At 39.2% G+C, this 25,976-nt stretch overlaps 1 protein-coding gene across 1 annotated transcript in view; it reads right to left on the bottom strand.

Annotated features, from left to right (window-relative positions):
* Window positions 1-3,464: 3,464 nt before the first annotated feature.
* The window catches only part of HAPLN1 (hyaluronan and proteoglycan link protein 1), a 38,466-nt gene continuing 15,954 nt past the window's right edge, over window positions 3,465-25,976 (bottom strand). The window contains exons 4-6 of the mRNA XM_079331769.1: window positions 16,810-17,112; window positions 4,860-5,358; window positions 3,465-4,483 (exon numbers count right to left, since the gene is read on the bottom strand). Of these exons, the coding sequence (XP_079187895.1) occupies window positions 5,069-5,358; window positions 16,810-17,112 (593 nt within the window). The 3' untranslated portion in view covers window positions 3,465-4,483; window positions 4,860-5,068. The remainder of the gene's footprint in view (window positions 4,484-4,859; window positions 5,359-16,809; window positions 17,113-25,976) is intronic.

Below are 25,976 nucleotides of genomic sequence, written 5' to 3'. Positions count from 1 at the left end.
AATTTTAAATGTGTATTAATGTTATCACAGATTTCCCTTGCCCTGAGTGACAGATTTTCCAAATCTCTTTTTGTCCTGTTGCTAGACATGGCCCAAAATCTTGTGGAATATTAGTATTTCTCAGCTGAGTGGTGCAGTGCAGGCAAGTTTCAGGGTTAACTTCCTGGCACAGATCAATAAGAGAATGCAGAAACAGTGTGATTACAGAAGCTGAAAAGCTGGCCAAGTTCTTTGAATAATTAATTCTTGCTTGACGCTGGAAATTTTTCTTGTTTCACTTTACAAAGAGGTATTTTTGTTGGGTTTTAATTTCTAAGGCTGGAGGATTATATAAATAATTTAATAAATTTCCTCATTCGTGAAACACTGTCCTACATCCAATTTCTAGAGATGGATTTGCTTCTCAACCATATGTGCATATGGTTGAGAAGCATAAAAGCATATAAAAATAATTTTAAAAGCACCCTCCTTATTTATGGTTTATTTTATTTTAGAAGATGGCAGAAAACACAAAGAAAAAAATTGGTACTTGCACTTCTACTTTAAAAATGCTTCAAAGAAGCATAAACCAAAAGATTTGGAACACAATTATCTTTATTTTCTCTGTGAATCATATTCACAGAGCAGTTTTTCCCCTCACACCCCTTAGTTTCATAGTCATGTTGTTTACTATGGCAAAGTAAGTATTTTCCTATTTTGGCCTATTCCTTTCCCTATTTGTGTTTTCTGGGACAGAAGCAGAAGAATAGTCAGTCAATAAGGAGAAGTCCTCATATTGGAAAGAACAACATGATTTAATTGTTGTTAATTCATGGGCATTAAAATTCTGATACATTGTGAAGTAGAAGATAATGACAGAGAACACGATGCTAACAATATTCTCTAATGAACAAAAAACCAGCACAGGCTTTAATCCAGTTATTAAGCTGCTTTTTGAAGTTTTTATTCAAGCACCTAGCTAGCTTAGTTGAAAATAAGAAGACATCCTGACATTTGACATTACAAAAGGAAATGGAGTCATTAGCTGTAAAAATAAATATAATTCGTGTCTTTTTGTCTATTTGTGCCCACTTCTCAGCATAATCATACACATTATGTTTTTTATACCTGCTTACATTAGAACTAATTATTTCTTTACACACTTGTTGCTTTTTTTCCCCCCACACAAACATATTTTCACCAGGCTAATCCAATTATCTGCTATAACAGCGCGTAACGCCGTGCGCCCATACACAGACCTAAATTTGGGCCAACACACAGACCTAAACCTAGCCTGGTCCCAAATTTGACTCCTTGTGAGCAGCACGGTGGGTGTGAGCCCACACCCCTGACTCCACACACAAAAAAATTTGGAATTGCCACCCCAAAGCGAGCGACGCCTCCCGCGCGAAACGACCGGTGACAAAATTCGGTAAAATTCGTCCAACTGTGGTCACTCAGGTCATTTTGGACAGCCTGCCCTCCTCCTGCCAGGCCAGGGGAGTCCCCTGGGCAGGTGTGCAGAGCCTGCTCAGCCACCATCCTGGGGTTGTGCTGGGGTTTGGGGGATGCTGGAAGCAGGGCAGGGGATGCTACGCCCAGAACCGCGGCCGGTCCGGGGAAGGTTTGGACACAGAAGGCAAAAAACAAGAGCAAGCCTGAGATTGCTGTGATTTAGGACCTGACCAGCCATCTCCAGAGCTTTGCAAAGTTGGTGAAAGGCTGAGCTTGGCCTTTCCCGCAGTGCCTTTGGTCTAGCAGTGAGGGCACTTCAGCCAGCCCCACGAGTGGGTTGGATGTGTAAATTCTTTTTTTTTTTTAATGCAGGCAAAATATAATCCCCATTCCTGCAAAAAAAAAAAAAAAAAAAAAAAAGACCTTAAAAAAAAAAAAAGATGTGTCTGGGTGAAACCCTGTGTAGGTTTCTTTGGAGAGGTACAAAAAAAAATTTAATGAGGGTCTCTTCACCTCTGTGCAATAAAAAATACCATGCAGCCTCCTCCAGATGTAGCAGATCTTTGGGGAGGGTAAAGCCAGCTGCATAAGGCTCCCCTCTTTACAGCAACTCTGGATCTAGCTGTGATAATTACTTGGACGTTCTCTACAGCTTTTCCCATCCCACAACCTCCCTGTCCAAACTTCAGAAGAAAAACTGGAGAATAGTCTGCATTTTTTCAATTTATCTGAAGGTTGGATGGAGGAATGACATGCATTCGTCTTGATCATGGTCCACTCTTGCCTACCCCACTCTTTATCCTGGTTGGATATTTAACACCTCCATTTCCATTTTTTCTCCAAAGGTTTCTGAGAAGGCTCTGAATGGCCCGAGAAAATGTGTGAAATGGGCACTGATTTAAAAAAATGGCTGTTCAAAAAAGGTGGCGTAGTTTTAGGGACTTGACCTCTTGTAAATCTCTATTTATAGCTAAGGGATACGTTTTAGAGAAAATCCAATTCCTAGTGGATTAAAAAAGGGGGGGGGTTTGGCACTGAGATTGCTCCATCTGTAAAGTATGAACAGATATCCACAGAGGATGCAAATATCCCCAGAAGGTTGGAAATTTGCTTCTGAGCTCAATGACAATGAACTCCAATAAAATACATCTTAACTCTATGGCCCCTTTCCATATCTTGCTCTTTGCTTGCTCACAGAGTCTTAAAACAGGACCACAAACACTCTGGGAAAGATATTTATTTTACTCATGTCCAAGGGAAAATAGCTACACCAAACCATTCATGAAAGCATACAGCTTGTGTCCTAGCTGGATAAATACCACTACACCTCATTTAAATTATGGAAACAGTGGGTAGCTACAAAACATTATGTAAATACAAATGTTGGTCCTCTGAGTTCTTCGTAGTCAGCAAGAGTAGAGTAGGAAAAAGAGTTCTCCATTTTTAAGTGGTAGAACCAATACTGGATAGAGAACACCAAAAACCACTGAAGAGATTACCCGAGACCAAGATATTTTTAATCAATGGCCTCCCTGCCTTTTATTTTATTTATTTTTTTTTTGGATATCCAGCTTGAGTGAGACACCATAAGTGGAGTAAATTTTCAGAAAGCCTCGAGCACCTGCTCTCTGAAAAACTGGTTGCATTAAGGTATCTGAAGATGAGCACCAAGAATTGCTGCATCCAAAGTGAGTTTAGCATTAGAAATCCCAAATTCCCTCAAACTGGTATTTAGGGAGGACCTAGTGCTTTAGGCAGCTCTGAAAATCCTAGGCACCATGCACAGTGCGTGTTTTTCTCTGACACTGGCAGATTTAGGTAAACATCTTCCACCTAGACCACTGCAGATTTAGTGAAAATAAGTATTTCAATAGCTTTATCTTCTGTTAACTCTAAGGAGGACTAACTAAATAATTCAGGGATAGCGATACTATATTATTTCACTGATAGTTTAAAAAACAGATGTACTTTTTAGATACAAGTAAGATGAAAGGAAATGAAGTGTTATTTTTTTTTTTCCTTTTTCTCTTCTAAAACTTAATGGCTGGTTTCAGATTTTCTAATAGTCTTTGCTTAGACTTCACCATTTTAAATATATTTTTTCTAATTTTTATTTCATGTGATGTGTAAATAGCTAAGAAATATTAAATATCGTAACATTCTTTAATTAAGACAATAACATTTCAAAGGCTAATGTAAAATCAAGCTGCTAAAGTTTACAATTTCTCTGTCCAGCAGTTCATTTATACAACTGCCCTGAGTAGATGCTATTATGCTGCTTAGCAAATGGCCTTTAAGAGTTTAAAAATAGCTCAGTAAAGCTACTCAAAGGTAATACAACACTTCTCAGGCATCTTAAATTGGAGATAGATAAGAAGAAAACAAGAGTTTCCTTGTTAGTTAATTATTCACTCAATGATTTATACACAACAAAAACACAATTGAAATGTTCAAGAGAACTAATTGTGCTTCTTCCTATGCATGGGACCATGAGCTTATTTTTCAGAAAGGCAAGGTTTGAAACTGTAAAACTAGTCCTATTTTTGTGGACCGTTTCAGCTGCTTTTATTAAACTCCTTGTTGTTCCCATGTGAACCAGTGAAAACAGTTATTTGCTAACATATATTGTTGTGAGATTTCTTTCAGAAACCTCACTGATCCCCTTTAACAAAAAGATTGTTTTATTTTAAAATTCCTGTCATAATCAATTTGCAGTGTTTCTCAAACTGGTACAAATATGTAAAATCTGTGCTTTTAAAAGCTTCTGCTTTGAGTAGCCTTACACTCCATAATTGTGCCCTAGCAATTGTCAAGCTCTATTGCATGCCCCATTCATGAAAATTATAATTTTTTTTTTTTTTTTGGGATGACATAGCTTAAAGAATTTGAATCTAAAATTTCCATACCTAGAGCTCCCATTAAATTATATTAATTTAAAATATCTATGGAACGATATTTTCACAAATAAAAGGAAAGAAAAACCCAAAACATTAAAACAAAATAAAAAAACAAACAAAACAAACCACAATGGGTTTGGAGAAGGGAGTGTCTATGAAAACGACTCTTTACAGTGAGCAAAAGAGGTTTGCTATGAAAATGACTCTACAGTAAGTAAAAGAGTTTTGCTATGAAGATGACTCTACAGTAAGGAAAAGAGTTTTGCTATGAAGATGACTCTACAGTAAGGAAAAGAGTTTTGCTATGAAGATGACTCTACAGTAAGTAAAGAGGTTTGGTATGAAGATGACTCTACAGTAAGTAAAAGAGTTTTGCTATGAAAATGACTCTACAGTAAGTAAAAGAGGTTTGCTATGAAGATGACTCTTTACAGTAAGTAAAAGAGTTTTGCTATGAAAATGACTCATTACAGTAAGGAAAAGAGTTTTGCTATGAAGATGACTCTACAGTAAGGAAAAGAGTTTTGCTATGAAAATGACTCTTTACAGTAAGTAAAAGAGGTTTATCACAGTTTTGGTAGCTTGCATGAGTTCGTAACGCAAAAAAACCCAAAAAAAACACCCCCAAAAGAAACCACCAAAAAAAAAAGCGAGAAAAACCTTTCACACCCTTCAAAAAAAACCTAAAAAAAACCCCAAAAAAACCCCTCCAACTTTCACACTCCAGCCGACACCCCTCAGTTGTAGGCCCTGAAGCAGTAGACGCCGTAGAGCTTGTGCTTCTTGTCGGGGAAGCCGACGAAGCGCACGGCGGCCTCGGCGGGGCTGCAGCGCTTGCGCGGCCGCGAGATGGGGTAGCGCACGCTGCCGTCCGCCAGCCAGCCCGCGTCGCACCGGTCATAGCCCAGCAGCTTCCAGGCGGCGAAGATCTGCCCCACCTTGGCGATCTGGGAGCCGTCCTTCAGGCACGCCTGCACGGCCTCCTCGTAGGTCAGCTTGGTGGGGTGGATCAGGTAGTAGAAGCGACCTGGGGGTGGGGAGGAAGGAGGAGTTAGAACTGTGAAGGTTGGGTGTTTGCGGTGCCAACGCTTCCAGTCTTAAATCCTGGGATCACATAATTGACTGGTTGGAAGACTCTGTTGGAACCAGGTAGTAGAAGCGACCTGGGGTGGGGAGGAAGGAGGAGTTGTTAGAGGTGTGAAGGTTGGGTGTTTGCGGTGCCAACGCTTCCAGTCTTAAATCCTGGGATCATGGAATTGACTGGTTGGAAGACTCTGTTGGAACTAGGTAGGAGAAGCAACTTGGGAGGGGAAGGAAGAGTTGTTAGAGGTGTGAAGGTTGGGTGTTGGTGGTGCCAGCTTTTCCAGTCTTAAATTTTGGGATCACAGAATCACAGTTACCAGGTTGGAAGACACTCTTGGAACCAGGTAGTAGAAATTATCTCAGATGGGAATGGAGAGGAGGAAGGAGGAGTTGTTAGAGGTGTGAAGGCTGGGTGTTTGTGGTGCCAGCTTTTCCAGTCTTAAATTCTGGGATCACAGAATTGACAGGTTGAAAGACTCTGTTGGAAACAGGTAGCAGAAATGACCTGGGATGGGGAGGAGGAAGGAGGAGTTGTTAGAGGTGTGAAGGTTGGGTGTTAGAAGAGCCAACTTTCGCAGTCTTAAATCCTGGCATCACAGAATCACCAGGTTGGAAGATTCTATTGGGACCACGTAATAGAAGCAATCTGGAAAAGGAAGGAGTTGTTAGAGGTGTAAAGGTTGGGTGTTTGCGGTGCCAACACTTCCAGTCTTAAATCCTGGAATTACAGAATCACAAAATCACCAGGTTGGAAGGTACTGTTGGGACCAGGTAGCAGAAATGACCTAGGATGGAAAGGAGGAGTTCAATGTGTGAAGGTTAGGTGTTTGTGGTGCCAGCCTTTCCAGCCTTAAATCCTGGGATCACAGAATCACAGAATCACCAGGTTGGAAGACGCTGTTGGGACCAGGTAGTAGAAACGATCTGGGAAGGGAAGGAGTTAGAGGGGTGAAGGTTGGCCATTAACGGTGCCAACCTTTCCAGTCTTAAATCCTGGGATTACAGAATTGACAGGTTGGAAGACTGTTGGAACTAGGTAGGAGAAGCAACTTGGGAGGGGAAGGAGGAGTTGTTAGAGGTATGAAGGTTGGGCGTTTGTGGTGCCAAAGCTTCCAGCCTTAAATCTTGGGATCACAGAATCACAGAATCACCAGGTTGGAAGATACTCTTGGAACCAGGTAGTAGAAATGATCTCAGATGGGAATGGAGAGGAGGAAGGAGGAGATGTTAGAGGTGTGAAGGTTGGGTGTTTGTGGTGCCAGCTTTTCCAGTCTTAAATCCTGGGATCACAGAATTGACAGGTTGGAAGAATGCTGGAACTAGGTGTAGAAACGATCTGGGATGGGGAAGGAAGGAGGAGTTGTTAGAAGTGTGAAGGTTGGGTGTTTGCAGTGCCAACGCTTCCAGTCTTAAATCCTGGAATCACAGAATTGACTGGTTGGAAGAATGCTGGAACCAGGTAGTAGAAATGACCTGGAATGGGGAGGAAGAAGGAGTTAAATGTGTGAAGGTTGGGCGTTTGTGGTGCCAATGCTTCCAGTCTTAAATCCTGGGATCACAGAATCACCAGGTTGGAAGATGCTGTTGGAATCAGGTAGTAGAAATGACCTAGGATGGGGAGGAGGAAGGAGGAGGAGTTAGAGGTACAAGGTTACGTGTTAGTGGTGCCAACCTTAAATCCTGGGATCACAGAATTGACAGGTTGGAAGACTCTGCTGGAACTAGGTAGGAGAAGCGACTTGGTTTGGGAAGGACGCGTTGTTAGAGGTGTGAAGGTTGGGCATTAGTGGTAACAAGTTTTCCAGCCTTAAATCCTGGGATCACAGAATCACAGTTACCAGGTTGGAAGACACTCTTGGAACCAGGTAGTAGAAACTACCTGGGAATGGAGAGGAGGAAGGAGGAGTTGTTAGAAGTGTGAAGGTTGGGTGTTTGCAGTGCCAATCTTGCCAGCCTTAAATCCTGGGATCACAGAATCACAGAATCACCAGGTTGGAAGATGCTGTTGGAACCCTGGCCACTGGGAATTTTAGGCTTTCAAATTTTGGGCGTGTTGTTTTTGCTGGCAAGAACTGATCCCCAAGAGAACTCTGCTTTTGACCTGAGGCTGAGGAGAAAGCTTCCAAAATTAAATTATAGTGATGCCTTGGGTTTTAGCTGTTATATTTTTCAGAATCTGTTGCTTATTGTGGAAATCTGAAACTTTATATCATGTGTTCCTTCACAGAGTAGTGACAAAATAATTTCTTTCTAGCCAGAGAATCAAGGACATCCAGGACTCAAAAAGCAGAAACAACTGCAAGGAAAAGGGGGAAAGCCAGGGGAATGAGAATTCACAGCCTGGGGCTGTGGCTGGATAATTGACTCCAGTGTATAGATGAACAAAAACTTACAAAAGTGTAAAGACCCATGACTGCCATCTATTTTGGATTTGATTTGGGTGTAGCCAGGCTTTTGCAGTGCTCAAGGTGAATCCTTTCAATAAATACCTATTTTATTCCTTTTGCTTTAACTAGTCTCTGTTCCAGGTTATCCCTTCCAGGCAAGAATAGAACTGGGATCATGGGTGTGTAGTTTAAATAGAAATGTGTGTTATCACACGGTGGAAAATCTAGAGTTTAAGGTTTTAGAATACAGTAATAGCTATAAAGCAAGATGGAGGTTTTAGGGGAGAGGCTTAATCTTCTTTTTTACCTTCTTCTTCATTGGTCTATGTGATCTTGTTTAATTGGATAGAAAAATCTGCATTGTGGGTCATGGGTGGTTGGTTATTGGGTTAAAAGTAAAAATAATTTAGGTGTTCCTTCTTAATTGGACAGTTTATCCTTAAAAGGCTTTGTAAAGAGAGAGATATGGCTCTATTTTTAGCTAGTTAAATTGAGGTGCTGTAGAACTCACTGTAATATAGATAAGAATTAATAAACATCTGAGTCTGAACAAGAAATACTGTCTCACACATTTAATCCTGATCCTAGCAAAAAATAAGATAAAACACAAAGACACCTTCAAGATCATTGAGTCTAACCCAGCCCTAACTAAACCATGGCCCCAAGTGCCATATCCAGCCTTTATTTAAACACACCCAGGGATGGTGACTCCACCACCTCCCCAGGCAGACAACTCCAGCATTTTATTACCCTTTCCACAAAAACATTCTTCTTGACATCCAACCTAAATTGCCCTTCTCTCCTTCTGTCAGCTGTTGCCTGGAAAAAGACACCAATCCCCTCCTGACTACAGCCAGTTCCACAACAGTTAATAAAAATTTTTACTTTTTCTGTACTTTTCATACATCCACAGCTCTGTACACACACAGTTATGTAGCTCCTTGTATTTTTTCCCACCATTTCTTTTAGATTTTAGAGTAATAAGCTGACCTTCTAACACATTCCTGAAATGTTGTTTGGTTTTATTTTTAAGTAGAGGACCTACAAGAAGTAATAACAGGAACTGGGGGCATAGATGCCCTTGCACCAGCACAAGGGGCAGCTGAATCTCCTATTGGATGTACCTCTTCTAATCCTAATATATTCTAAGATATCCTAATCAACCAACCTTATAAAAATTGGAGAAATTTGATATCAGTATGCCTGTAGCCCATGACTGTGGATACACATGGAAGCTTCCAATAAGGATCTGCTTTTAATCTTACCATTTTAATACTGTGGCAAGGGTTTTCTTTCTGTTTTGATTTCAGGCAACAATACTATAGCACTGGTTTTGAGAAAAAATTGAGATGTTATGTTGAAGTATCATGCCAAACAGTAGTTAATTTAGGTCTGTGCCAGCTGAAGGATAATAAATAAATAATGATTTTTTTTTTTTTGTATGGTGATAAGTATCAAGAAGGAAAAAAACTTGCCCAAAACCAGAAAACAGACTAGTTAAAAAAAAAAAAAAAAAAAAGGACAATGCTATTGCTATATCTATTTCTGTTAATATCAAAGCACAGCATCTCCACCTGAATCTATACTCATTATACTCATATACTCATCATTATAATCCCATTTAGGGGAGGGCAGCTGCAGGTAACACATGCTCCCTTGCTGTCTGACAAGGTGGTGACCTTGTTTCTGATTAAATACAGGCAAAAAGAAATTTTTAATGAGAAAACCAAGGTATCAAACATCTTCTCAGGAGTAGAGCTGAGCCTGTGGTAGAGCAAAATTATGTCTGTTGTAAGTCTTCACCAGCAGTTCTGCAGCTCTGTTTCTCTTTAGTCATCAAAGGGAATTTCCTCTCCACAACACAAGACTGAACTGATGGTGCTGCTAAGAAAAATGTTCCCTGTCTCAAGGTAATGAAAATATATGCCAGAAAATAAAGCCCAAAAAGCAAAGTCTCCCCTCCTAATCCATACACAGCAATAATTTTAATATTGACTCAATTTATCAAGGCAATAAACATTCTTTGTAAGAATTTCATTCATTATGCTTGGGGTTATTTATCATCACTGATTTGGCAGCCAAGTGGACTGCAGAAGAATCGTGTTCCTTTGAAGGCATTCAATAATTTCTAAATAAATTCACAACTTTTCAATCTGTTCCTGAAAAGGAAAGTTAGCTGAAAAAAAAGAAAGCACTTTATTTTTCCAATTTTTTTTCTAATTCCAGAGCATACTCTTTACTGTTTAATTAAAAATGTACTCTGGAACAATATCTATTTTCTGCCTCACAGAAATCAGGGAGATACACAGAACTCTGCTTAGTATGAGATTACTTTCTTGGAGAAGAAAGAGTGGTGAGCAAGCAAACAGCTATGTCAGCTTCAGATTCCTGTAAAGATCAAACAGGATTTCTTCTTCTAAATGAAGGAAACTCAGATGACAATATTAAAGATAATTGAATTAACCCTGTCTAAAGATTATTGTATAAATAACCTTTATTTGTTTTATTTATTTCTAAATTGTGTATCAAGGAAAGAACAATTTAAAGGAAGGCATTTAAAATCCAGCTGTGGTGGAGAAGAACTGTTTAAAAATTTTGTTGCTGTCAGAGACAGCATCTACAGAATTCCCACAGAAAACTGTTGAGAACAGGTAATCAACCCTTTGTAAAACACTTCTAAAAACTTCATTTCTGCAAGTTGAGAGCATTTACAACGTGCTTCTAAAGAGAATGTTTACTAGATGGGATCCTGTTGCTGACACACTACCAAGAGTTCCCCCAAAACAAACAGGATTTCTGATTTAGGGGAGCAGGGGTTTGGACTGATAGTGTTTAAACTTCACCTAGTTTATGAGTTCCTCTTCAAACCATATGTCAGTGGAATGTAATTTCCTAGGGATTTGCAGGAAGGTCAGGCTTTTGACATATGACATCAATAATAAAAACTCCTATACTCTGCTCCTTCCTCAAACTAGAGAAATTTAATAGCAAACCCCACAGGGGTGCAGTGTGTATCCAGAATGTCTGATTACATAGAATTCCACTCATAAACTCCCTACAGATTTGAAGGTTTTTATCCCCCCCTGATAATAGTTGGGAAGGGTTCCTAACTGTTCAATCTCAGAATTTTTTAACTGCTGTGGAAGGAGAGGGAGGAGTTTATTGTCTCTCTCTCATTAATGTCTGGTGGCTGGGTCACTTCTACAGAGGATCCTGCCTGATTTGACTCCTCACAGCCAAACCATGGGGCAAACCTGCTCAGAACCCATCTGAAACAGCTATTTTAAGATTTTATGTGTAACAGAACAGCTTAAAGAGGAAAACTCCAGCCACTGACCTAAATACCCCACACCCTTGAGACTGTGGGAGTTTGAGGGATGAATCACACTTGGACATTTCTTAAAGCTCAGTTCTAAATTGAGAGGTTTATTAGCAAGTTTCTTTAAAAAAAAGAAAAAAAAAAGAGGAGAGAGATATTTAAGACTGGTAAATATTTTGACATCCAGTGATCCTCTCAAATAGCTGATTTTGAATTAAGTATGTGAGAATTTTTTTTTAAACATACCAATACCAGTGACTCAGAATAATAAAGGCTGTGTAATTTTAGTCTGGGTTTCATTTCTGTTTTTGGAACAGTTGCTACATGTTCCCAGTGATAACATACACTGAAATGTTCAGATGAACACTCAGCATTATTCAGACAGGGCTTTCCACAGATTTCTCCCATTTAAATGGCAGATGTGGTTGCCTTGTCACATGCACTGCTGTAATAAACAGGTGGCTCACAGCTGTGCTTTTAACATGCTCTCTGAAATTCATTCTTTGTGTTCTTAACTTTGTTGAAACAAGGTTTTTACTTGATTCTCCTAGGGCTGATGAAAGATCAATTATGCCCTATGGTTCTGTGGACAAAGTATATAACAAAATGTATGTTAATGAGAAAAAAGTGTAATGCAAGCTGTGCCTTGTTTTATTTTCTTTGAAAATGCTTAATTATAGGGGACCTGATAAATATATTTACATTTAGCTCTTTTAGCACTTTTCAGTGCAAAAGATTCTCATGGATTTTCCTTCAAAAAGAAAAAGTGCTGCTGTCCTTCAGAAGACCTTTGAAAATAAATAAAGAGTAACACCCAGCTCTTCCATTTTACATTCCTTAGTTTATGGCTATCAGTATCAGTGGGGAAGATTGTAAAAAAGGATTAATCTGCATTTATTTCCTCAAATTGATCATCTGGAGAGATTGCATGGGAGAGGAGCATCCCCATTCCTTGGGAGGAGGCAAACAGAGAAACTGGGGTGATCTGCAGCCCTGGAAAAGATTTGGGACAATTCAGGTTGTGTCTCCACACAGGGCAGGAACCCTCAGCTTTCCAAAGATGAACCCTGAGACACCAGGAAATTCCAATGCAGAATTTCCAAATCTAACTTAGACACTCCCTGCCTGTGTACATTTATTTTCAATAGACTTTATCAGCACAAGGAATGTAAAAACAGGTTGGGAAGCATATTGCCATCCAGTGCAGGCAGAAAATATTTTGTTATTTCACAACATTTTGATGGATTTTTTTTGATAGTAGCATCAGGCTGGTGTTACTCTTTGCTTTGTTTTATGAGACACATCACTACTTATTCTTATAAGCTGGTAGCTTGTTGGTACTGTTAGATATAAAGGGTATGAAGTGATTTCGTGTTCTTGGATACAAAACATGAACAAATCTTGTATGAACCAACAGAAAGATTTGGGTATAAATCAGCTACACAGGCAGAACAAAATGTGTAAGCATTGTATTTGCCTTAGTCTATAAAAAAGCATCATAGAGGGTAATTTCATGAAGTATCAAGATTAGTTGATAGTGCACTTTTGCTCAAATTATTTCCCTGTGCAGGTAATAGAAAAAGAAAAAAATGCTTTTTTTTTTGTTTTTTTTTTGTTGTTTTTTTTTCTGATGGTATAATCCCATCATTTTTAACCATTATTTTTTGTACCTTCTAGTCATCATAGTTGGGATCCAATAATTCTGGAGGGAAAACACAGAACCTGGATTTGAATTCATTGCACTGATGACTACAGTTTCACTTTTTTACCCTAATGGCTAAATACCATGGCTTTTACCTTTCTTCTTCAGGTAAAAATCCAAGCTTTGCATGTATTTCAGACCAAGATTTTTTGTTTTTACAGCTGAATTATTTGAAATGGAACCTTTCTTTTAATGATCTCTGAGATCATAATATATTTGGGGAATATTTTTCCCTATAGAGAAACCATTTAGAAGATATCTAAACCTCACTCAACCTTTTTTTAACAGAAGCTCCCTCAACTGATTTTTTTTTTTTTAAACTCTCCTTATGCTGCCCTGCTCCTGTGGCCCCTGGCATTTTCCCATCTTCCATTACATAAAGCTGAAGGCTCCTCTGTTTCCTACTATCAGGAGACTCCAGCAGCCACTGGGAATGCACTGTGTCCTAACCACCTTAACCACCTCTCATTTTCCTTGGCTGCTCCTGAGCTGAAAAAAAATCAATATTGGGTCTTGCAGAATTTTTTTTTTTTTTTTTTTTTAATTAACTTAATATTTTTATTATTTTTTAATTTTGCCTGCGGCCACTATCTTTGGCAGCTGTGGCAAAATGGGTCATTCTAACCTATTATAACCTTTTCCCTCTGCAGTGAGAGGGGTAACATATGCCATTGAACAGGCTTACCCAAAATTCTGCACTGGAAATAGGGAGTTGGCAGAGTGGCTGGGTTATTATTGGATATGGAGGTGAGCTTGGGACAAGGAATGGTGGAGGAGGCAGCAGGGACATGTGAGGAAAAGGTGGAGTTAAGGGAATGGAAGCTGAGAGAAGCAGAAATTTGGATTTTCAGCTGGTGCCATGAGAGACATTTGACACTGAGTTTTGGGGAATATCTATCTATCTATCTATCTATCTATCTATCTATCTATCTATCTATCTATCTATCTATCTATCTATCTCTCCATCTATATCTATCATATATCTATATCTATATCCATATTTTTCATATATCATCTATATCTATATCTATATCTATATCTATATCTATATCTATATCTATATCTATATCTATATCTATATCTATATCATCTATATATATACCTATATTATCTATCTATCTATCTATCTATCTATCTATCTATCTATCTATCTATCTATCTATCTATCTATCTATCTCTGTAATATATAACATATATCTCTGTCTCTATACCTATGTAATCTATATCTGTACATCTACATGTCAATATATCTATATATCTATATCTCTAAATCCCTATATATACACTTCTCTCTCTCTTTTTCTCTCTCTCTCCCCACCATTGTTGTGCAATGTTCTGTTGCCAGGTGAATTTCAAAATTCCTCAAGGCTGAGATTCATGTCAGTGTCTTGTCTCTGATTGCTCCCCTACCTAATCCTCACCTCACCTTTCTCCTTCTTCCTCTTTCTCTCTCCTTCTAGCACTGCACAGACAATATTTATCTTAGTCAGTACCTATTATTAGTTCTTTTTTTCCCCAGAAATTGTTCCTTAAGAGATGCTGTCCAGCTTCTGGTGTGTAAAAGGGTGATCAATGAGCAGTAGCTGAAAAGTTTCACTCTGCAAACATTAGGAAAAGTGCAGCTATCATATTTTAATTATTTTTGTTTGATTAATTTATACCTTGGTGACATTTCTACAGCACAGGGTTAAATCTGTGCAGAAGAGATGAGTTCATACAGGATTCCACTTTTGGATAAATGAAGCAAGAAAATTTGAGCCAGAATTTAATGGGATGAAACAGTAAGATAAGAAAATCAGCCAAACTTGTTTCAGATCACTTTGGACCTAATGTAACACTGTTGGCTTGAGGATGTGTTTGGGTTTTTCTGTTTAATTTTTTTTTTCTTTTTTTTTGTGGAGGTTTTATTCTTGTGTGGGTTTTTTTTTTTTTTTTTTTTTTTTTTTTTTTTTTTTTTCTTTTTTTTTTTTTGTTTTGTGGTGGGGTTTTTTTTCTTTTTTTTTTTTTTTTTTTTTTTTTTTTGAGGAGGGAGTTGTTTTTTTTTTGTTTGAACGTGCCTTTTTCTGTGGAGGGTGGGGCAGACTTAGCACTGGAGCACATCTTCTGAAACCAAGGCTTATGTTTATTTTTTGCTGTTCTGCAGGACAAAGCTGCTTCACTGTGGATAAGCAATCTGTATTTTAAATAAAAAAGGCCATGCTTCGTGGTCTTAGTGGGCTGCAAGCCAAACATGTGCAAAGTCGTGTAGGAATTATCCACAAGTAGGATGCTGCAGAAGACTGAACACTCACAGCACCCATCTAAATCTTTCCCTGACACTAGGTAAACCCAGAAATAATAGCAAGCTGAGATCGGGTCATTTAGTTTCATTTCATACCTAAAAAAATAATCATTTAATAGCACAAAAAAGCTTGCATTCACTAAAGTAAGGTTTACAGCAGTCCAACCTCAGAGCAAAATGATCAGAGGCTTGGCAGTGCACTAAGATTAGAAATCTAAATTATTAAGAAATACAGCTAGAAATAGGTCTGCTGATAAGGAGCTATTAGTCATATTAGACCTGGTACATGAGCAGGATCTGTTTGACTCTGCAGGACAGGTGAAGGGAAGAATTTTGTTTTTATAAACAGAATTAATATTGACTTCAACAGGAAACCTCAATTAAGGAACTGCAGGTTCCTTCATCACTCTGACCAAATTAAACTGGTTGCACACCAGCATTAAAAGGACATGTATAAATTTTAAAGGGTGAAGGGGGAGGTATTAGAAAATCCTGCCAGTACAAGTCCTGAGCTGTGAAAACTACCTGTGTGACCATGCAGCAAAGAGGGCTTTACTCTGTGCAGGTACCCTCAAAAACTCACAATGATTTTTTTAACACTTTGATTATTTCATCCCCAGCATTTTCCAGGTTTAACATGAGCTTTGACAAACCAAGCACCCCTTTCTGCCCCTGGAGCTCCTTGCAGAACAGAATGGTGAAACAGCCCCAATAAAACTCCTTGCTGTTTTTAACAAGTACTTGCACAGAGAAAGAAAAATGAAGGGTTGAATTAAAAAATAAAGGCTAATTGATACAGGTATTTCTCTTGAATACATTGTTAAATCATGGAAAAATCCATTATAAGTATCCTCCTCAATGGTTGTGGGAGCCAGGGCTACCCCTGTCCTCCTTGGGGGTCTCAAACCCCCTGGTGAGGATCTCAAAGACTCCTGAGTGAGATCCTGGTGTCTCAGGTGCTGAATTCTAACCCCTGGGGGAAATTGTCAACACAGAGAGAATGGAAACAAATCACAAAAATTAGTAAAGTATAAATTAGACTGTTAGAAAGTAGATAAACAGACTTTTTTGAATGTTTATGATGAGGGACATGTGGCCAAGATGGAGAATTTGGGGGGTGGATACTTCTTCCTCCTTCTTCTCCATATCATCCACGTTGGGTGACACGTTGGCACTTTTAGATTGGATGGGGTCAGAGCTGGAGCATTTAATAAAATTGTATTGCATTGGAAAATGTTTGGAAACATGTAGCACATAATTTAGGCTGTATAAAATAAACTCTGCCTTCACCAGGCAGATCCCACCCTGGATGCCAGGCAGACAAGACCACTGTTAGCTGGGCAAAAAGTTCCTGAGATAAGAAAAAATAAACAATCCTTGAAGCCTCTGAAAACCATCTCCAGCAATCTCTCTTCGACTGCTATGGGAAAAACCAGGATTTAAACCACTGTGTGTCCTTCTGAGGTGATCTCAGGTCTAAGGAGAAACCTCAGACTGGGACAAATCAGACAATCTAAACCATCTCCTGCTGTACTTCATTTCACACCGCAGTGACCTTTTCCATCAGCTCATTTGCTTGACTTTTAATTTGGTAGCTGATAATATCAGGAACACACTATTTACTAACAGCTTGCCAAGCTACTCAGTTAAACTAAGTGTTTTGAGCACAGCCATTTAGGAGGGAAGGCAGAAGGAAGCGCTCTCACCGTTGAAGTTGGACGTGAAGCAGAAGACGTCGTAGCGACTCTTGTCCTTATCCCAGAACCCGTAATTCCTGACGCCAGGCACGGTGTTCCTGCCCCCACAGGGCTCCCTGGGCTTGGTGATGGGGTACTGCACAGAGCCATCACTGAGCCAGCCAGCATTGCACCAGTCCAGCCCCGACCTCCAGGCGTCGTAGAGCTGGTCGAAGGAGGCCATCACCGCGTCCTGCTCCGCGCACGCCCGCTGCGCCTCGTGGAAGTTCAGGTTGTACCGCCCCAGCCGTGGGGAGTAGGGGAACACCACGCCTGGGGAGTGAGTAGAGGAATGAGAAACAGCTCATCAAAAAAAAAAAACAAGACTGTGAGGAATGTCTGGTGTTCGCTGTGCTGGCAAAAATCGGGAGGAGAGGAGGGCTGGTTCGCGATAAGAGAAGGCGGCCGGTGATAAGTGATAAATCCAGAACCCTAAACCAGCAAGAACTAATCTCAAGGCCTGGAATGTGCCCAAAAAAGAAGCATGCTCTGGAGACAAAGTTGAAAAGTTGAAGAGCCTGAACAACTCCACTCCACACAAAGAAAACCCCCACCAAACCAACCAACCAACCACCCAACCACCCAACCAACAAAAACATACAAAAAGAAAATCACCCAAACAAACAAAATTAAAGCAACCAAACAAAAATAATTAAAATAATAATAATAAAAAGCAAAATAATAATGGCAATGAAGAGTTTGGAGGCCTTCATCAGAGACACTCAAAGACCCCTGAATTGGGGAGGCGCAAGCACAAAGGACTTTTGGTTCATTTTAATACAAAGTGTGGGTAGGTAGGACTAGGACATGAATATGTATTGAGAATATTGTGTAATCCTAGGTTTTAGGGAATAAGCAGAGCAGTAGTTTGAAGTTTCGTGGTACATGCTTTGGGAGGAATTAACCTCATCACTGAAGAATAAATGCATACCTACTTTATAATTCTCTCAAAGTTAGAGAGGCTTTACTGTGTGTCACAAGGAAAGAGGAGTTAGTGTCACATATAGGTAAAACCTTAGTAAAGGAAGGTGTAAGAGCCATAAAGAGAGATGCAAGACTCCAGGTAGCTCTCAAAAATGCTATTATTGTGTCCAGATGATACAGCAATTCATGGGACATTAGTGACAGAGCCTGGCCTACACCTGTAGCCTTGTCTGAATTTGCTCTAGTTCTGGTTACAATGCATTTTGTACTTTTCTTTTAATACATAACAACCAATCAATACTTTACTATTGCCTATAGCCTATCAAAACTACTAACATCACCATATTCATGTTACTATTCCCCAATCACAAGAAGTTAGTATGTTACAATTTAAGCTAGAAGTTGTTTTTCAGTTTTCTTGCAGTGGAAAATTCTAGAGACCTTTTTTCTACCTGAAACATCAGCAGTCTTGTTTGCCTGTGGAATCTTTTTGCTTGGTAAAAACATCTGCTGTTTGAGGTGGGTTTATGCTTTGCTCTGAGCCATAAAACCCCCTTCCAACTCACATTCCCTTTGCCTTCCTAGTTATCCAGTAAGACTGGCTCAGCAATTCTTTTTTTCTACATCAAAACTTGCTTTCATTTAAATTCCTTCTTCGGATTCTACATTCAGAGATTTTTCTGCTAAGCATACATATCTGTGAGACTTTCTTGCCAAACTTTCATCCATACCAACAGGAAGGCATTGTAAAATCATGGTTTGGACTAAGGATAGCTAACAGCTGGCTTGATAAGCTCCCATAAGAAAGGAGTTGTAACAGTGAGAATCAGCTTACATATCAATCCATTCCTGTGAGAACTGATTTCACCTGAGAGGAGAAAAACACTCATCAGTGAGAAATTGTTCTTCAACCAGGAGAGAAGTATGTAAACCTCATTAGAGAGAAAAGTTTTGACGGATGTCTTCATGAGCCTTTACCAAACAATGAACTAAGTTGCAAAGGGCTGCTGACCAAGTGGAATTGAACTCTGACAGCCTTCTGACAAACACATAAATCTGAGTGCATGCAATAAAGACTCAGCATGGTGCACAAAGGAAATAGGAGGCTTTGCCTGTCCCTACTGAAAGAGCAGAGAGAACTGAAACAAATTTGGGAGCCACCAGGAGGAGGAATAAAGGGGAAGTAAAGGTTGGCTCCATGATGTGTGTTGGTTTATTTCTGGGGGAAAACATCCAGTCAGCAGCATGGCAGCACTGGTTTTGGGAAGAGGTGCAAAGCTGAAGAGGTCCCTTGCACCAAGAGAAGTTTGGTTGGATGTTAGGAAGAAAATTCTTCACTGGAAGAGTGATTGAGTGGTGGAATCTTCTGCCCAGGGAGGTGGTGGAGGGGTTTGAAAAAAGGCTGGATGTCACCCTTAGTGCCAAGGTTTAGTTGATGTGTCAGGTCATGGGTTGGGTTTGATGGTCTCGAAGGTCTTTTCCAACCTGACTCACTCTGTGATTCTGTGATGCCTTTGCCTAGCTGGCTCATCCCCTTCCCAATGGGAATCCTGCCAGGTCTGCACATTGCTCCCACCTGCACCTTGCTGTCATCATGGTGCTCCCACTGCTCTGTTCTCACAGGGCTAAAAGAGCAGCAGAGCAGACTGGAATTTTGCATCTACACGTTTTTCATAGAAAATGTCCATTTTTCCATTGTAAGGTCAATTTCTCATTATAGAAAGAGGCAGCTGAACCCTAGCATAGCTCTACTTTTTTAATTTATTTGTTTGTTTTGGTTATTTTGCTTGTTTATTTCAATTTTGTTTGTTTGGGTGATTTTCTTTTTGTATGTTTTCTTTGTTTGTTTGGGTGGTTGGTTGGTTTGGTGGGTTTTTTTTTTGTGTGGAATAGGAGTTAGGGAGCTCCTGGAAGTTATTTAGAAAGAACAAATTGTTGAATGAATAGTTGAATTTCTATCAATTGTTTCTTTTTACACATAGACATTAAGATAAAATGTTTTCATCGACATAAAAGAGCATTGTGTTCTTTGCATGAGCCCTTGCCAAGATTTCCTGAGAGATTCAAGAAAGTTGCTTTTTGTTTGATTTTTTTTTTTGTTTGTTTTGTGGGTTTTTCCTGTTTCTTTTTTTGGGATTTTTTTGGTTTTTTGCTTGTTTGTTTGTTTTTGGGGTTTTTTTGTTTTTGTTTTTGGTTTTTTTGTTGTTGTTGGTGGTGGGTTTTTTTGTTTGTTTGTTTGTTTGTTTTGAGAGGGTCACTGTGCAAAGAGCATGGCCCTGCCAAATGCTCCCTTTCCCCAGGGGACAAGGACACTGCTGGAACCCTGGTCACTGAGAATTTTAGACTTTCTGTGCTGACAAGCACTGATCCCCAGGAGAACACTGCAATTTACCTGGGGCAACCAAGTTAAAATCATTCAATTTTGGAGAAAGCTTCAAAAATTAAATTATAAAACTGAGATTATGGGTGTGTAGTTTGAATAGAGGTGTGTAATGTCTAACTTATAGTTGTAGAATATAGTAATATATATAAAACAAGATGGAAGATTTAGGATGGAGGTTTGTCCTTCTTCTTCACCTTCTTCATCTAAGTAATATTGTTTAATTGGGTAAAAAAGTCCTCATGAGCCAGACATGAGTGGTTGGTTATTGGGTTAAAAGTAAAAATAATTTAGGTGTCATTTCTTAATTGAGCTGTTTACCCTTAAAAGGCCTTGTAGAAAGATAAAACTCCATTTTTTAGTTTGTTAGCTTGAAGTGCTGTAGAACTCATGGTAATATTAATAAAAATGAATAAACTACTGAGTCCAAATAAGAAATACCATCTCACACATTTAATCCTGACCCTCCAAAAAAAAAGAAAAAAACAAAAACGGGGAATAATAAGGACACAGTCTGTCCCCAAGCCCTGCCTGGTGCTCATCACTGCCTCACAACAGAGGACATGCAAGAGGGGTTGGGAAATGTGGGGACATCTCCAGAATGGCCTCAAAAGTGACATTTAATCACAGCCACTACCCTTACCCAACAGATTTTTCTTTTTTTTCCCTTCTTCTGCTTGTTTTATGGGAAAGATCAGAAGTAAAATGTTGCTCCTTGGAGCATGAAGGATGTCTCAGCAAGCACTGAGGAATCACCACCCCATGTGGGTTTGATAAAAGAGAGGCTTGAAACAAAAGTTTGGATCAGACCACCCTAATCTTTGGCAGGGCTTGGAAACTTAACCCAGACCTAAGTTTTACAGCTGGCTTTGGCCCAGCCTCATAATCAGCTGAAATAAAATGGAATTAGAGAAGATCCAGCTCAGAATGTTTATCCTCAGACATCTCTCTAGAACTCAGTGTAGGACTCAGGGGGGCTGAAGACAACACAAGCCAAAAACTTTGCTCTGGTATAAAAATCCACCTTTCCTTTTACTTTTTTCCTGCTGTTGGATCCTCTTGCCTCATTGTCCTCAGGGCAGTGCAGCACAGATAGAGAAATTAGTGGTTAAGCCAGGCTGTCCCCAAGTGATGAAGCCACTCTTCTTTCAGAACATTCTAACCCATTTCTGTATCTATTCCACCAGTTTCCTAAAGTCTCCTTGCTTCCTCTCCTCTCCCTCACCCCTCTGTCATCCAAGTATTATTTCTGTTAAACAAAATCTTTGCTATTACTAAATCTCAGTGACTTGGTCCAAGAAAATAAAGCATGCAAATGTAAACTTGGCAGGCTAATAATAAACAATATTTTTTTCTCCTTCATCTATTAGTCTGCTTCAGTTCTTTCCTGTTGTAAATTCTTTGTTAAAGGTCTTTTCTGTTATGTGATGTTCTGAGATGCAGCGTATGAATGTAATGTAAGACAACATGTGTTAAATTTAACTTTATAAACAATACACTGAATATGTTTCCTATTTTTCTGGATCTCTGTTTTTCCTTCATCACGTCTTTGTTAAAAATAATATCAATTCTTTGTCATTGCTAAAGGATAGAAATAGCACTGGGTATAATAAAAATACTAAAAAAAAATACTAAATACTAAAAATATTAAATTTGACTAGCAAATGTAATAGGAATCCAAGCATGTTTACTTTATCAGAAATCTAAGGCTTATTATTTTTTCAGAACTACATTTCCCCAGACAACAGACTCCTTTTCCACTACATGTGTTTGATTTGCAAATACATTTAGAAAAACACCCTACAATTAGGAATAATCAAGGCATAAACTTGCATATTTCCAAAAACTGAGCAACAACTAATTGATAACTACTTAAACAGATTTTATTCCTTTAGGTTTCCAAAATCACTTTTCAGAAGGGGCTAACTGTGTATGTAAATATGTTACAAATTTGAGTTTGACAGTTTGGGACATAATGTTTTTATAGCATAAATATTCACTAAACTAGCTTTGGGCTACATTGGAGCAGACTGCATAAAAGCTGATTTTTTGTTGGGGTTCATCTGCAGTACAAGCCTGCAACTGATTAGCATTAATTTCACCCTGCAGCTGGGGGTGGCCAGGGGTGATTTTGCTGAGGAAAATGGACTGGGTATGTGCTTTGTGCAGCTTTGCATTACCTTGCAATTTTTGGTAATTTTTTTTTCTTCATTTCCCTATCAAACTTTGCTGAAATTAATAGTGAGAGCTTGATGTTCACCTCCCATTTCTCTTGCACTTCAGCAGTGCTGAGCTTTAGTTAATCTCAGGGCGTCTTCCCCAGCCCTGGACCTTACAAACCCATCAAAGTATAATCCATCCCATCTGTTCCTGAATGGACAAAAGCTGTCCTGAGGCTCCTTGCTGCTCCCAAAGCCCAGGCTGAGCCTCAATTTCTGACTCTAGCCCTGTGCTCTGCCACTAGACAAAACACCCACTCCCAAATGTTAACAAATCCAGCTTAAAAAATGGAGAGAGACAAAAATCTCCCAGCCTCAGGAGGTTAAAACCTGGTTAGTTTGTGGGAAGGCAGAGCTGAGGAGCTTTAGCTTGACCTGGGTGATTCCATTCCCTGCCCTGGAGAAATGTGGAGCCTGGGTGGGGATATTAATTTCCATTGTAAGGAATTGTGCTGTGGCTGCTCTCCCGAACCCAAAATTTTCTCTGGAATAGGTTCTGCCCCCAGGGAAGGACCTGCTTGGCCCCAAAAGAGACAGGAAGAACCTGAGACACATCAGCTCAGCAGAGAATGGGTCTGTTGGTGAGAGGAGAAGGGATGTATGCACCTGTGACCAAGCAACTGCAGTTTAGAAAATTAATCCTGCATGGAAATTGAGATTTCTACCCTATCAGAACATGAGAATTGGATGTATCACAGATCCTCCCCAAAGTAACACCAGTATTTCCATGGATTTCTCCTTCAAGTGAGCAAATGTACAACTCTTCTCAACTTGCTATTTTTTGGGGGAGCAATGTATTTGTCTTATTTGCATTTTAAGGTCTTATATGCAGGTAACCCCTAAAATTCAGTGCAAGTGGTCACTTCACAAACTCTGACAGTGCAAGGAGCTGTAGCATTTACCCAAGACAACAAGGTGAGGAAATAACCTCAGAAAGCTCAACTCCTGTAATGATTTATGGGTGTTAATTAAGCCAGCACCACACACAATTAGCAGTTTCTCGAGTATTGACACGTGGAAACAGAATAACAGAAATTTCTGTTGGTCCATATTGAAAAAAAAAAAAAAAAAAAAAAAGAAGGGAAAAAAAAAGAGGTCTTTTTATAGCCAGAGTAAAGAAATAGGCTTTCTTGAGTTTTAGCCAAAACTGAAAAGTAAATTTTCTTGCAGCCAGTGTAAACATGGGGCAACAGTAAGGTTTGCTATTTACTGTACTGTAGGGTACAGTTTTATGCTGGCAGGTTCTCATACTCAGTGGCAAAATTTTCCATGCTGGATTCCCAAAATTCCATAAAAACTGGCAACCCCCCTCATTTTCACAGAGCCTCCATCTCCACTTTCCTGTCAGAGCTGTCAGATGTCTGATCATCCACTGGCTGTCAGCAATCTCCCTAAAAATGAAACTCAACCCTGAAACCTTGGGGTTGCTCACTTCTAACCTACAAAAACACAGAAACTACAATGATCTGGCCCAGGGCAGACTATTTCCTCATATTTCTGCAGCCTTTATAAAAATTTGGGGACTATTGCGTTTCTCTGCTTTTCTTAGCCTAGTTACTCCTGAATTTTTTTACACTTTCCTCTTGGGTCTTCAGTTTCAGACAATTTTGGTTCTTGTTCAAAGAACCTCTTTGATTCTTGTTCTAGGGGTCCACAAAAATTGTGTCCTGTAAAATCAGTTTTACATCATACAGCAGAACAGATTACCACACAGATAATATTTGAAATAATTTGGTTTGTTGGTTTTTTTTTTTTTTTAATGTGTGTGTATGGATGTATCAACAACACACAGGAGAAACAAATATGACATTATTAGGCAAAATTTGATTTTTCCTGCTCTTGAGAGCATGGAGTTGATTTCCTGTTGGTTTCAACTCTGAATTCCCCATTGCTTACATCCAGCTGAAGACCAAATGAACAGATTAAAAATGAACGTTTTGACAATTTAGAAAAATTTGTTTATATGAAGCTTATGGATCTGTTTGAGCTATTTTGAACTAAAGAGTCTGGTTTTGAAAAGGATGCCTGTTTTGGGGGGTTTTTTGGGTTTTTTTGGTTTTTTTTTTTTGTCTTTTTTGTTGTTGTTGTTGTTGTTTTTTGGTTTTTTTGCTTATTTTTCTTTCTTGGACTTAAAGGCCAACATACCTCAAAGCAAGAACAGGAATGCTGGTGGTTTCTGGTTTTTGGGGAGCCACACAAAGAGTTAGTATCTATCTAGAAGCAGCTTTCTGTAGAAGCTTTCAATGATTTTATCCAGATCTTCAAACTCCCAGTAGTGTTGGATGTAAAAGTTAATTATTTTATAACCTGTATTCCAAACTTTTTGTGTTCAACTCTGACCTTCCTTTGAAGAGAGAAATTATTAAAAAATAATTATGATATTAATAATTCTGATATTTCTGATAGTAAAACCCTGCCTTTGGCTGTTTAGCACTGTCTCAGTTTCTCTGTCAGCCTCCCCTGTCTCTCCTGAAGAAAGGACACACAAAACCTGTGCCTGAGCAGCACCTGAGGGCTGGTGAGATTCACTTTAGGTACTCATGAGGAAATAAACTAGCAAAGCACAGAAATATAGAAAATTTAGTGTAGGACTCTAAAAAGCCACCCTAAATAAAATTTAATGTAAGCTGAGAATTTATTTTTTTTTTATGACTCGGACAACAATATCTGCCTGCTGCCAGAGACCTTTTGATATGTCAGGTTTTTGACTTTCAGGACACTGAACAAAGAATGTAAAACTCATAATCCATATTTTATGTGCAGGAGGAGAGTGAGCCCAGTTCAGAGAGAAAATGGCTTTGATGAGGTTGATTCTCCACAATATTCTGGTTTCCTCAGCACCTGACACTTGGACCAGTCCTGGTATTTCAGGCTAAAAAAGGATGGGAATCATGACATGACTGAACAGATCCTAAAGCTGGAGGATGTGGAAAGCTGCAGAGATTTCTAATTCTGAGCTTCAGATGGTGCTCAGCACATCCTCCCTGGCCTAAGGAAAAAATGCTGTGGTTCTGAATTTGATAAAATCAAGAAAACACATCACAAAAATGCAAGGTGTGCCACAAATTCAGACTAATCTAACTTATCCAACTTCAGTGTATTTTTCAATACATGGCTAAAAGTGCCCAGTTATCATGAATGGTTATTTAATGACAATCCCAGGAGCCCTTTAAGGCTGGTGAGAATGAAATGCAATCACAGTGGGAGAAGACAAAGAGGTCCATTGAGGTGGAGGTCAACAATTTTAATATTGATGCAGTGCCATGGGTTCTGTACAGGGAGCTCACACATGAGCTGCTGTGCACTGCTCTTGGCCATTCCTGGGTGCACATGGCTTTGTCCTGCTGACAATTAACATCCTTAAGGCCACCACCTCAGGACACCAGGCTACTGATGCAAATCATTCCCACTGAGAGATTAACCTGATTATTTGCACCAGACTTTTATGTTAGAATTTATATTAGGCTTTTATATTAGGCTTTTATATTAGAATTTGATGTATTTTATTTTTTGTCTAAATATTTTGGGTTTTGGGGGGTTTTCCCCCCCTCCCCCCTCTGATCTGCTTTGCTCAAATACATGAAATAGCAATTAATGCCAGGACTACATAAAGA

This window comes from Erithacus rubecula, assembly GCF_903797595.1.
Source record: "Erithacus rubecula genome assembly, contig: scaffold_101_arrow_ctg1, whole genome shotgun sequence".
NCBI classification, from domain to species: Eukaryota; Metazoa; Chordata; class Aves; order Passeriformes; family Muscicapidae; genus Erithacus; species Erithacus rubecula.
This window is presented reverse-complemented; position numbering and strand designations above follow the sequence as displayed.